This window comes from Melospiza georgiana, chromosome 11 (assembly GCF_028018845.1).
Source record: "Melospiza georgiana isolate bMelGeo1 chromosome 11, bMelGeo1.pri, whole genome shotgun sequence".
NCBI classification, from domain to species: domain Eukaryota; kingdom Metazoa; phylum Chordata; class Aves; order Passeriformes; family Passerellidae; genus Melospiza; species Melospiza georgiana.
Genome location: NC_080440.1, coordinates 23,571,933 through 23,585,696, shown reverse-complemented (window position 1 = coordinate 23,585,696; position 13,764 = coordinate 23,571,933). Strand labels below are relative to the sequence as shown.

General features: G+C 40.6%; 1 protein-coding gene across 1 annotated transcript in view; it reads left to right on the top strand.

The window, feature by feature from the left end:
- The window catches only part of FGD3 (FYVE, RhoGEF and PH domain containing 3), a 101,342-nt gene extending 91,336 nt beyond the window's left edge, over positions 1 to 10,006 (top strand). The window contains 3 exon segments of the mRNA XM_058032077.1: positions 594 to 746; positions 2,242 to 2,382; positions 8,142 to 10,006. Coding sequence (XP_057888060.1) covers positions 594 to 746; positions 2,242 to 2,382; positions 8,142 to 8,366 — 519 coding nt within the window. The 3' untranslated portion in view covers positions 8,367 to 10,006.
- The last annotated feature ends 3,758 nt before the right edge of the window (positions 10,007 to 13,764 follow it).

The window sequence follows — 13,764 nt, the reverse complement described above, 5'->3', positions numbered from 1 at the left end:
AAATTTTTAGCACGAAAACAGGTTCTGGAGCTGAAGATCCAGCATTGTTTCCAAGCACTGGTTCCTTGGGCCCAATGTGCTATTGCATGCTGTTGGCAGCTGGGATAGACAAATCACTTTTAATGGATAATATATTGGACTATGTTCTTAAAATAGTTGGTACTTTCTGGATTACTCAGTTCTCCAGGATGTCCTTGATTGATGAGGAGTGTCAGCCACTTTCATTCTGAAAATGAGTCTTTCTTAGACCATTAAAAAGCACTAATTGCTTTGTCAACTTAAGCTCTTTTTGACTTATAAAAGCTTGTAAGAAAAGGCAAGAAAAGCAAACTTGCATGATGTTAGTCATACAGTATCTCCCCAAAGACATAAGTTTTCCTTAATTTGGTATTTTGGTATATGGCATGGGATCACAAGCACATTAATTATTAATGGAGGTAGACATAGTGAATATTCTATTGGTCTCTCTATCTTACATTTACATTAGCTTTCATTGAATTTTGCTTTACTAACAACCATTCTGTAAGTCAATTTCTTTGATAAAGGATTGTGCTTTAAACATGACACCATTAAGCACCACCTGTCTGTTGCAGGTGATCTGTGCAAAATGCTCTGAGTTCAAGCCCCTTGCAGATAACAGCCGCCATAACCGCGTGTGTAAGGAGTGTTTCCTGCAGCTCCCAGCCAGCCCCTGCAGCCCCGGCGTGGAGGCAGCTGGGGAACAGAAGAAAAGACTAGCTGCAGAGGTACAGTCTTTGGCTAAGAAACCTTGCGAGACTCTCTCTGTTTTTTAGTGTATTTAGTAAAAGCTAATCAAATTAGTTTTCTTTTCTGCCCCACCATGGTATTTAATCCTCTGACCTATAAATCTTATTGAACACGCTTGCAGCCTGGATGCTGTTTGTAGATGGTAAGCATTCATCATAGGATGCTGATCACACATGGATGCATACAGGTTTGGCAGCTAAGCTTCAGCTTCCCAACTTACAAAAAAAAGGAAAACCCTCTGACTTCTTTTTATTATGGTGTATTTCCAATCTTGAGCAGTGCATAGTAACTTTTCAAAAAATGAGATCTGTTTTTTCACTTTTAATTCCATGTAGCAACTCTGTTGCTTGGGGGCTTTGACAGTTTTGTACCTAAACACGTCCAAGATCTCAGCAATAGGGTGGGGTAAAGCCACAAGTCCCCCGTGGCATGAGCTGCCAGGTCTGCAGAGTGCAGTAACAGTTCTGGATCTGGAAGCTGACCCCATCAAAACCTTCAGATATGGTATCAGATAGGCAGGAGGTTGGAATGAGATGGTCTTTACAGTCCCTCTGACCCCAGCCATTCTGTGGTTCTGTGATATATGCTCCAGCTGTGACTACAGATTGTGAGCTCTTTATGGGTGCCAATACAGCCTGTGATATCTCATGACAAACTTTGCAGCACTATTTCAGTGCAAACCTGCACCTACACAGGAAGAGAGAGCCCTGTTGATCTGGAAAGCTGAGAGGCAAACCAATGAAATGGGACCCATGGCTTTACTTCAGAAAGCAGATTACAACAAAATGCTGTAAAAACCCAAGGACAAGTATCAATTTTTCCCTCCTCTACTCAGGCTGCTAGTTTTTTTGTTAAATCTTCAAAGGATGAGGTAAAATGCAAGAAAGCCAGGGTATAGAAAGAAAAGATCAGTCAGGCTTTTTCTTTCCCTTCTATTTACATTAAACTTTCTTAACAAGCTCAGTAGAATCTGAAGAGATTGCCACTTAACAAATGTTATTAGCAGCTGCCAGAAATCTTTGGAAGGCTTCTGTGTAAATCCTAATGCAAACAGGAATTTTGATTTTCTTTGCTTCTTCCATTTATTTTTTTTTTTGCACTCTGATTTGACTCCACAAGAGGTTCTGTTAATAAACCCTTTGCATTAATTTGAAGTCATCTCCCAGCCTACTTTGCTAAGCAAGAAATGAGGTGCATCATCTTAATTACCATTTTCAGTTTACTGGGTGGAAGTTGAATTTAGCTTCATGTCTGCTGGGAATGGTGGTTCTGCCTCTGTTGCATGGAATTATGCTATTTCTTAATTGTATATAATAATTATTAATTTCTTATTTGGTTTTGGCCTACCCAACATTTGCCCTCAAGTGTTATTTGACTCTGCACCACTTGAGTATTTTATATTTAATTTTAAGTATTTTGCATACTTAAACATAAATGGAAACAGCTCTGTTTAATTTTTTCCCCATCATCCAGAAGCAAAGCATCCTTGTGGCTGAAAACAGCCTCTTCAGCAGCTACCTCCAGTTCCTTGAAAAAGGGAAGACTTGGAACAAAATGTGGGTGACCATCCCCAAGAGTGAACCTCTTGTTCTGTATCTGCAAGGAAGCAGCCAGGTGAGATGGCATTCATGAGGGCTAACACACAGAAAAAGAAAAGCATAAGTTTAAACATGTCGAGCTGAGAAATGGGTCAAAGGATTTGGCTTGGTTTCAACAACAGAACTGAATTTCCTATTCTGGATAGCACAAAGCCTCAGAGATTTTAGGTTACACCTTGTTATCTGTACTTACTGCTGATACCATTGTGAGCAAATATTAAAGCTCATTGCTTTTTCATTCAATTTTTTTAAAAAAAGAGGACAAAACAAGGATAATTAGGTTATGCTTTAGCTTTTTTAAGCTTTTATACAGGTGTAATCAAAGGTTATATTAAGCTGTCATTAGGGAAAGCACTTTCCTGTTAAATATATAGAGCTGCAAAGGAGGCTGGATATTGCAATTGCTGTAGCTGCTGGTTCAGGCGTTTTTTTTTTAAACCTAGTTCTGGATTGATGAGATAGGGGAATTTGTGAAAATGTAGATGTTCTTCGGCCTGAAAAATTATAAAGCTCCTTGTCATAGCATCATGGGATTTTATCTTTAATGGAAATACTGACATTTATAAAAGTTTTTTGTCTCTAAATGTACTGTTGAAGCTAACTAGCATTTGTGTGTGATGAAAATCAAGGGATAGAAACATCTATATCCAAACCAGAATATCTCTCATGCTTCCTTAGCACTGAAGAATAACAATGCTGAAAGGAGATTCCCCATATCCAGTTTTGCATTTGGCATTTGACACATTTATACACAGCTTTGTTTTATCTCCTCTGTGGGATGGAAGTAGTAATGGAACTGAATTCAGCCAGCAATTACCTTGCTGTAGTTGTAGCGATAAAAAGGTTTTCTTTTTATTAGCATCTGTTTGTGGCTAGGATCAGTCAAGGAAATAAATTTTCCCTGTGATTTTATAAAGCATTTCAGAGTAAAGCTCACCCTTTATCTGATTGACAAATACTACACCTTGTCGTTAGAGCTGTGTTCATTTTGCAGCCTGTCAGCAGGAGCACCTCTGGCTTTTAGAAAGTTTGTGTCATGTTTGAAACATAGTGCTCCCGAAGGCTGAAAGCTTGAATCTGGAGCTTCATGCCCCTTGGCTCCATCTGTGGTTCCAGCCCCGCAATGGGTAAGCCTCCAATTTGTCCTGCAGACAGCGTGGCTGAAATTATACATTGGAAAAGCAAACAGCCTCAGTCAAACAGCCTGGCTTTCTCTGGAGCCAGGGTCTGGAGAAAGGAACAATGCTTTCAAAAGCCAAGCAGAGAGAGCAGCTTTTTTCAACTGATGCGCAAGATGTGCTCAGCCAAGGGCCAGTGCGAGCCCTGCATCCACACAAGCAAGCCAGATTGCCTCACACTTGGGCAAGGAGAGTGGGAATAGAGGGAGAGAAGTTTAAATTCTTTAGCCTTCCTCACACAGAAACATGTGTCATCTAAGAGGTGGTGGGGGGAGAGGTTGGGAGGAAGCAACACCCCTTACACAGTATGATTGAGAATTTCTCTTACTGCCCAACCGATTGTTGCACTACAGCACAAATAATAATCCATGGACATAAATCACCCGCACTCAGTGCAAACTCAGTGATGATTCTGCAGGCCCCACCTGACAGTCATGCAAAACCACAGATGGAAGCTGGGGAAACTTCTCTGCTTCAGTTGCTGTGTACTTTGTCCATGTCCTGCCAAATTTGATCTTGAGCCTCTGCTGATATTATTAGTGAGATCCTATTTTTTTAGGGAAAAAGGGTGCCAAAGGCACTGATTGTCAATTTTATGACAGTTAAATTTAGAGGTTAGTGTCCTCAACTATTTCAGGGGTGAGAGAATTCTCCCAATAAAGTATCAAGAAAGCAAAAGAACAAGGTTTATCTTACATTCCAAAACCAGCATTTACTGTCAGAAATGGGACTATAAACAAGAAGTTATTCCTTTCTTCAAGAGCCTGCCATTCCCATTTGTATATTTCAATTTGCATCCAACTGCAAAAAAAATTCAGGAAGTTCTATTTCTTGATATTAATCCAACATTCTTCTTAATTCTGGTTTACACAGGATACACTAAAATTCAGGGGAAAATCTCTTCCAGAGCTTCATTACTGGTGTCTGAATGTCTGGAATCAGTTGGGAGCCACTCATATGCTTAAATATTCTTTTCCCAGGCATAGTTCTTTTTTGCATAACCACCTCTGTGGATCTCACAGACCTCTTTAGACCTGCAAAGAAGCATTTCAGGGCCTGAGATGTGTCTTTTGGGAATAATATTGCCAACAAAACTATTAAACTCTTGAAACATAGAGTAGAGCATGACTGTAGAAGTTTGAAAGTTGGGGGATTGTTGTTAAGAAGAACAGAAAGAATAGAGAATAGCTGCCTCTTGGGAAGAAGGAGCAAACCAAGCTGAATCTGGAGCTTTGAATACAGTGAAAGCTTCTTCCTCTGCGCCCCTGGCCCTCATGCCAAAGAAGGGATGCCAATGCAGGTACAAACCTGACTCACAGATTTAAAATAGCAAGAAAACTGCTCTTTTTACTCTTTTGTTCCAGGAGAATGAATTAATCTCCTGAGTGTTCACAGTTCAAGTCTTGCATAAGACTTCACACATCAGGTTTCCCAGTTTATTTAGGTTTGGGAATCATATGAATTTGATTTGTCCTCAAATGGAGTCACAATTTGTACAGCTGTTTGTCGTGCTCATCTCAGTGAAATTATAAGAGTTTACTTATAAGCAAAGGCCACTTCAAGTGTAAGGAGCAGCAGTTTTAAGATAAATTAGTCTTCTCAAGGGCTCCACCTGGACCGTGTGCCCCTGTTGGCCTTGTAAAATGCTCAGCTATTTGCAAAGCTCTGACATGAACTTACCTGAGTGAGATGTGCAAAGGCTTCCAGGATAGCTGAAAAAGTAATGGATTTTGAAGAAATATGAAGGGTAAAACTAGTATAGCTAGAGCTGTACTAGTACATTAGCTATATTTATGTATATATCAGATATATAGCTATATTTATATATCTATCAGGTCAGGCTTGATCCAAGAGAAAATTTTGCTTTATAAAGAAGAGAAATTTTCCATTCATCATGTAAATGTGATTTACTTTTAGAAAATAAGGGAGTAGCTAAGTTTGAAATTGACCTCAGGGTTTTTTGAGAAGTTTGGGGTTTTTTGCTTGCCTGTTGATCCTGTTTAGTAGAAGCTTTACCTTGCCCTACAGTAAACTCTGCTTGCCCTTTTATGGTTCTGAAGATCACAGGAGTCTCTCGATGACTTGTGTAAGGTTGGGGTTAGATCATGAGTGGATAAAGAGTAGAGTTTGGGTAGAAAAAACCATGGATTTTCTAAGCCCACTTGGAAGTAGGAGGTGGATAATGCCGTTGGTGGGTCATTGTTGTCCAAAGGCTTATACACTGCAAAGAACTGTGCAGTGCCAGAGGCATGTCTGTATGCAGGGGTGCCTGAAACAGAACTGCCTGTCTGGTGGCACTGAGTATTCTGTTCCCAAATCTTAAACCCTGGATGCTGCAATGGCTGTAACAAAACAATAAATACATGCTGCTCTAATGACCTAGGCAAATAACCCATTTGTGTTGTGCCGCTGAGAGCCAGGATGAGTGCACAGTGCATGTGATTGCTGACAGTGTTACACATCCACTATATTTTTATCTATCACTCACACTATCTGAGGAAAATTATTGTAATCAGCCCTAAAGTGAAGCTCTTTCATCACTGGGTATTTTGCTTTGATGAAATACCAGTACCTTGCAGTTGTACTATGTTGCACAGAGAAATATTTTTTTAAATACAGTCCAACCAGCCAAATCCTGTAGGCTCTTAAAAACATGAATTTCATCTCTCTTATAAGGCCTGTAAATCCTACTTACATACTCAGTTTAAGGCTGGAATTCCTCATGGGTGCATAATAGCTGCTGGATTTGCTGGGCTTCAGGTAGGAGGGAAGGGCTCAGCGGCAAAGGACATGCACGGATGCTGCTGGTCCCAAAGACAAGTCTGGACTGGGGGTGGGGTGTTCCTCAGGGCCAAGTGCTTCACCTTTACCTCTCAGTAGTACAGCTTTTCAGAGATAATGTAAATCCCTTCCTTTTGGATCAGGCAGGTACAGACAAAGTGTCAAGGGCAGCATATTAAGGGAGGATGCGAGACCAAAGGCAGACTGCTTAATTTGCCTGTGTCTGCACATGTTGGGTAGGTGCAACACATACAATTCAAACATCAATTTGCTCCTACAGTGCACTTTGTGGCTACAAATAATATCATTTGTCACTGTCATGGGCAACCTACAATTTTCCATTTGACAAGTCTAAATGTCTGCTCTTCCAAACCAGGACCAGTGAAACAGGCATGGTTGAGCATGCATGTGCTCTTGTGCATTTGTGTTCATCAGTCTTGTGTTTGCTTGCTTGAACAGCGCCACGTGTGCAGGAGCTGCTCTGTACATGCCAGTTCCTCTGCATGGGCAAGACCTTCCTGTTTTTAGGGATGTTGCTGTGGTTTCAGGGAATAGAAACTGTGCTGCATTTAGGACAACTAGTTACACTCAAATGGGAACTGAGTGTAACTTTAGTGTTTAGTCTAAAGCTGCCTTAAATCTTGTTGAACAGTGCTTGATCTTCAAACAATTGGACTCTGGCATTTTTGCATGACAATAACAAGCAATAGATGAATAAATCAAGAAGCCTGTATTGATAAACTATTAATTAACTGTGATACATTTTTTACTGTATTTCCTGCCAATTTAGTTCATGTATGTGTCTGCATTAATGTGAGCAGTTTTGATACTTTAATTATTTTAGACAAAATGTGGAAAAAGTAGGCAACTTTTTTGACCATTGTTCTCAGAGTTTTGGTCCTCTTCCAGATTTACCAAGTCATCTGCATTTGGTATGGGCTGACAAAAGAATGAGTTTGCCACCTCTCTGTGGGATGCTTTGTTAGCTGTGGTATGGGGCTGCAACACAAGCAGCTGCTACAGAAGGTGGCAGCTTTGTACAGATGCTTGATGCCTATGTGATTCAGACTTCAGTTTGGGGACTCATCTTTAGAAACACTTTGCTGGGACCAGTTGAAGAGGTTGCTTGGCTATGGCACACCTTGCCTTGCTAAAATATGTCTTTCTTGAGAGATTAGGAAAGGAGTTGGTTGATGCTCAAGATGTGACTGTTAGAGAGCTGTATTGCTCCTTAGATCTGTGAGTCAATCTGGCTTTGAAAGCATGGTCAAGAATTTGAGCACTGGTTTTCTTTACATCTCCCAAAAGCATCATAAATTACTGAAAATCAAAAATTGTCTTTTCTGTCAAAAACATTTCCCTTGCCCTTTAGTTGCCTTGGTATCTCACAGGGTCCAGCTTTGCTTAATTGCTTCCTTTTAACCAATCCTACAAAATATCCCATGATGTTCAAAAGGGACAACATCAAACTCTTCTAGGCTGGCTCCCGTTGCCTGTACCTAATGCAGAGGAAGTTTTGTAAAAGGCACACGCATAAATTACATGAAATTATATGAAAATCCCTGGCCATATTTACTGTGAAAGGAAATCAGTGAAGTAAGAATGAAGCACCACTAGGTCATTGCTTTTTGCTGGTTTAAGCTGAGCAGTCGGTATTGCCTTGTCCCGCTTCCTCCATTGCAGCGCTGAGCGAGGAGCTGGGACTGCGTCTGTGTGCTTCCTGCAGTGTGTGCCTGCTGGCTCCATGCACTGTACCCTCCTCCCACCTCAAACTGCATTTCCTCCTCAACCCTTACGTTTGTTTTCTCTCCTTTAGGATGGACGAAGCCCACGTCCAGTCCCTCTGCCTGGCTATGAAGTCAGTTTACCAGGTTCTGGTGAGAAGTTTGATCTGAAGCACGTTTTTAAGCTTTGCCAGTCCCATCAAACTCTCTATTTCAGTGCAGAAGATGAAGAGCTGCAAATGAAATGGATGGAAATTCTCACCAAAGCTGCCAAAGGAGAGACTGAGGATACAGCTGAAGGGCTCAGCAACCCATAGAGCAAGTTTCATTTAGTTTCTTTCCTACATGCTATAAACCATCACTTGAATTTGGTATTCATGGCACTTTGGAATCTATATGGCTTTATATTTTCATGTGTCTGCATAGGAAGTTCAGTGGTTTCTCACCTTTTATTGTACATTTTTCAAGAATAGTAGTTACCTGCCATATATTATGTTAAAGAAAGAAGTAGTTATAGTTGTTGGTGGTGTCAATGCTGGTTTTAAAACAAAAGGCAAGGAGCAAAGCATTAATTTTAACAAAGGTAATGGAAAATCATCAGTCTTGTTTTCCTAAATGTATATTTTCCAGTCCTTTTGATTGCTGTTGAGTGCAGGATGTGTATATTCTGTGATTAGTTCTATAAATGCTGCCTTTTAAGTTAAATGTTGTAAAGGCTTGTGCTGGCCACTGACATTCCATTCTCTGCCTCGCCCTCCCGGTAAGGTCTTTGTGATGTGTGAGCAATGTACTGAGTATTTTCCTGTTGCTAAAACCATGTCTCTGCTGTTTTGAGATGAGCTGTTCAAATGACAAATAGTGTAGAAGGGACTTCTAAAAATGACTGCAAGTGGTGCAGAACAGAACATTAAGAAGTTGATTTTAAGCATTTATTATATTGATTGCTTTCTTCTGGAAACAATACCTTCCTTCCTTCTATTGGAACCCATTTTGATGTAAGTGAACAAACATTTTATACTGCAAACTGGGTTATGATCAATAAACAAAAACATTTTTAGTACATACCATACAAAAAAGTGACTTTTTTGTTGTATTGGTTAATTTAAGTGGCCTAGATTTTATTTATATAATTTGTAAATAATGTTTCATAAGTATTTTAAGAATTTTTAAAAGACCTCAGCTAATTAACAGGATTTATTACATAGTGTAAGAGATATTTGTATGAACTGAATTTGTAATTTAATTTTCCTGTTCACCTGTTTTTGTCTTATTTTCAAACATAAATGCTTATCTATTTAAATAAAAATTCCTGCAGTTAACTCCTGAGCCAGATTTCCTAGGCACAGCAAAGTTTAGGTCAACATTTAATATAGGTTAAAAAAAATTATAAAAGTCTAAAACAAACCAAAAAAAAAAGGCATGTTTGTTCCTAGTCGTAGTAAGCATGTAGTATCGATCAAAATGAAATAAAATCTGTCACAGTACTGTATTTTTTAATGGTTTGGTTTAACTTTTGTTTCCTCTTCAGCCTTCTACATTTTCTGATAGAGAGGAATAAATGCTCCATACAGACAGAGTTTTTTAGGATTGTTGAAAATTAGTGATCTGCATCAGTGAATATTTTTCAGACCTACAGAAAAGGACTTATCCTTGTTTGGGGTTTGGTTTATTTTTTACATTGGTGAATAAATCACATATCTGAAGTCCATGATGATAAAAAATTATAGGCCATGTATTTGATTATCTACTGGAAAATTTTCTTGAGACTTGCATGTTTCTTCCCTATCCACCCTCTCCCAACAGTCTACACAGAAAAGACTTCCTGAAGAGTAGCTTTTACCATGAAAAGGAATTTTTTCCAGTGTGTGTTATTTCTTCTCCCAAGCTTCCTTGAAAATGTAATGATGTAGAGTGCTTGAAAATTTACTCTTTTAGAAACATTTCTGGTTTGGAGGTGGGCTTTTTGTTTGTTTCTTTGTTTATTTACAATGTACTAGCATTCTCTCATTCTATGATTTTAAGCAAATCAAGGGAAACGTGCATAGTGAGTACATTAACAAACCAACAAGCAGCAATGCAAGAGCAAAGCACCCTCAGAGAAGAGCCCTAGGCTACAGAATGCTGTTGTGGGAGAGTCTCTCTTGGTCGGCATTGACTGACTAGCACAAGGCCCCAGAATACAGTGCTGCTGTGAAACCACAACCAGGCTCTGAGAAATCACCACACATCTCTGAAGGCTTGTCCTAAATTTACAGCAGGATCTAATCTCATCCAGATCAAAGGCTGGAGGGTTAGGACCTTTGTTTCATTCTCCTTCCTCATCTTCTCTCCTTCGGAAGGAAGTAGGAACTCCCAGAGCTGAAGAAATAGGTGTTGCTGACAGTATTTGTCATAAAAGCTGTAAGCTTTAGACTTTCCTTTGTCGTAAAAGCTGTGCTGCTTAGCTCAGCCTGCTTCTGTGCAGAGGGTTAGCACAGGGATTAAGCATCCCATAAATACTACATATGCCTTCGTATTAGTGCATAAATAAGATTTAAGCTGCTAATAGCCCCTTTCTAGCTCTGCATAGAGCTGAATTATATATGCTGGCCATGATGAGACCTGAGAAAAAAAAAATTTAAATGTGGCTGCAGCAGTTAAGTTCAACCAGGGGACTGAATTTTGGTTGAGTGGGGATTAAAAGCACAATACCCATAGCTGTGGTGTCCTGACATCAGCAGATTTCACAAAAGATGCCAAAATCTCACAATAAGCCAAGAAGCTTCTCTGTGCATGAAGGATGTGGCCTGTGGAGCTGCACCAACAAATCTTCTCCACTTTGCTGCTTGCAACCATGAAGTAAAACCCACCAGGTCTTTCTGATTCTGCCTATCAGGTCAAGGCACTGGACCCTACCTGCCAGATAGACACAACATTCTTGCTCTGAGCATGGCTGGTGCAGAATTAAACCAAGCTGTGGGGCTCTGGGCTTTTAGGCACTGCAGGATGCCAAAGTTCTGCTGTGTTTGGGAGCTAAACCTCACAAATCTTGAGAGAGCTTTCTTGGTCCTTCCCGTCAACAGCTGGATAAACCTTTCCTTTCCTTCTCCAGGAGCTGCTGTCTGTCTCCAAGGTGCCCATCATCTCTTGCCTGAATTAAACTGATGTCTGTCATTTTTTTTCTGTAAATTGGCAATCACAGATAAAGGGTTTGAACAACCCTGGATTTTTTTCAGGAAGATTTCATTAACAAATCAATTAGCTGTATTTAATCTCATTCCCACAAATTTTTCATTCTGAGTGTTTATTTATTAATTTTCCTATTAAAATGTGGTGTTATGCCTTCAGAAAGAAGAGCTGGTAAAGGCAAAAATACAAAGAACTGGCAAGAGAAAAAGGCAGTGACAGAGCAGACAGACGGGGCCAGTATCCAATTATTTATTTGTTTCCTGGAGGTGGGATGCATGTTGGTGGGTGGCTTATTTTGTAGATGGTGAGAAAGTGAAGTGATCAGGATGAGGAACGACATGGAACTCTGAGAAACACAGCATTCCAGAAATTATCTGGATCCAGTTGATTCACCTACATCATATCCACCTACATTTGAGCCTTTGGTACTGTACAAGCAATACCCGAGCTCTACCGCTGTCATCTTTGGACGAGACTCACTGTCAACACCAAGACTACAAAAAATCAAGCCAGTCAGTTAAGAGTTTTTATTTGAAATCAATGTCTCCATTCAAAATGATGAAGAAGGAAGTTGTGGTTTTGCTAAATGATGCGTGGCCTTTTAATATCTCTGGCCCCAAATTGCTGACGGGTATCTAAAGTATCAGGGGTATTGTGTCCAGGGTCCATCAGGGGCAAAGTCAGCATGGACAAATCTACTAAGAAACAGGAAAACTGAGAAATCTGCTGTGTCTGCTGCAGACCGTCAGCACCAGGGAATCTGGGCCAGGTTTTCACAGAGGCAAATGGGACTGATCCATTCAGATGGACTATTTATTATTTGCCTTAATCTCTTATAAAAGGCTAGATTTCAGTGTGCTCATTTGGTTTACTCATCTTCCAGCCTCTGTTGGCTGTGATGGGTTACACAGGGGTCATTGACTGAGGGTTCAGGAGAATTAGTGCCACCATATCAATGCCTGGTTGTGAGCAAATGAGGGCTTTTGCTAAATTATAGAATCACAGTATCGTATGGATTGGAAGGGACTTTGAGATCATCTTGTTCCACCTCCTACCATGGGCAGGGACATCTTCTGCTATCCCAGGGTGTTCCAAGCCCCAGGGCCCAACCTGGCCTTGGACTCTCACAGGGATGGGGCAGCCACAGATTCTCTGGGCATCCTGTGCCTGGGCCTCACCACCCTCACAGGGAAGAATTAATTTATTTCTTAAATCCGAGCCCCATGAGACCTCACGAGGTGAGCACAGTCATATACATGTCTGTAAAACTGCTTCTAAAGGTGATGCAAGGGAGGGAATCCCAGATCTTTTGTTTTCATGGAATTCCTTGTCACTGACAGATGCTCACAGCTTCTTGAGAGAGAAAGATGACAAAGCTGTGAGTTTCTTGTTTTTTGCTGAAGCTGCTCAGAGAGATAAAATACAGCAGAGCAGTGAAAATGGGGGATATGGTTTTATGTCCATTATAAGCATCTTCAGAGACGGAACAAAGTAGTCACTGTGTGCTGGAGCACACTGAGACTGTGTGTATGTCCCTCTCCAACACTGATGTGGAGATGAGGCTTGTGGATTTGGGAGGTGAGCACCTGTACCTGTGCAGAGCACACAGCTTAGCCAGGTGAGGAACCTGTCTCCAAAGCAGATGTGAAGGAACATGTGTGACTGCCAGCTGCCTGATGCTGAAAGATATCCCAAGCTAGAGATGGCCTGGCTTTTAATAACCCCGTAGAGGATTTCTGACCTAGAACTTAGCCAATGATATTTTTCACTGTAATTTTTTTTTTTTTTAATATCCACAATATCTTGTGTCAAAGAATTCTGAACCTAAACCCCACTTTGGCTAGAAAGCTTCTTCCCTTTTTTGAATCTGTAGTGCTGGCACCTTCCAGGTCTGGCCTGGGAAGCAGCACTGAACAGCTTCCCTGTAACCTTCCTCAGGACCCTGAGCTTGCACAGAACTCTCCTGGGTCTTCCCAGGTGTCTCTTTCTGTAACTAAGGAGTCTGTTTCTTTGTTCCTTGCTGGGTAGCTCTGATCACATTTGTTTCCCCTCCTTGAGTCTCTTTTCTTTGGCCACACAGGACATGAGGTGGATCAAGGGCAGATGCTGGGCCAGGGGATTTTTTTTCTCACATTTCCATCCCAGACTGTTTATATCTGGGGCAAAGAATACTTGAATATTCTCTTTTTTCAGCATCTTGTGCCATTTTGACTGTCTTGAACAACAGTGATGTGCCAGGGCTTTGCTGGTGGGCAATACTTCTCTTGTTCAGTCCCTTAAGCCAGCTGGAAGAAGAAATACTAACCAATATCAGTTCAGTCTGTTTTGAAGTTGATGCTGGACATGTGTACGCATATCCTTCAATCAGTGCCCTTTGCTAAATGAGCAAACTAACAATGTTGCAGAGCATCTGTGCAATTACATTTGAATGCACCACTCAGAGACCTTGACAAATCCATTATGTGAATTGAAAAGTGCAAAAGGTTAAAATAAAAATTGCTTAATAGAATTGCAACAATATAGTATTTGCAGGGATCCCCGTGGCAG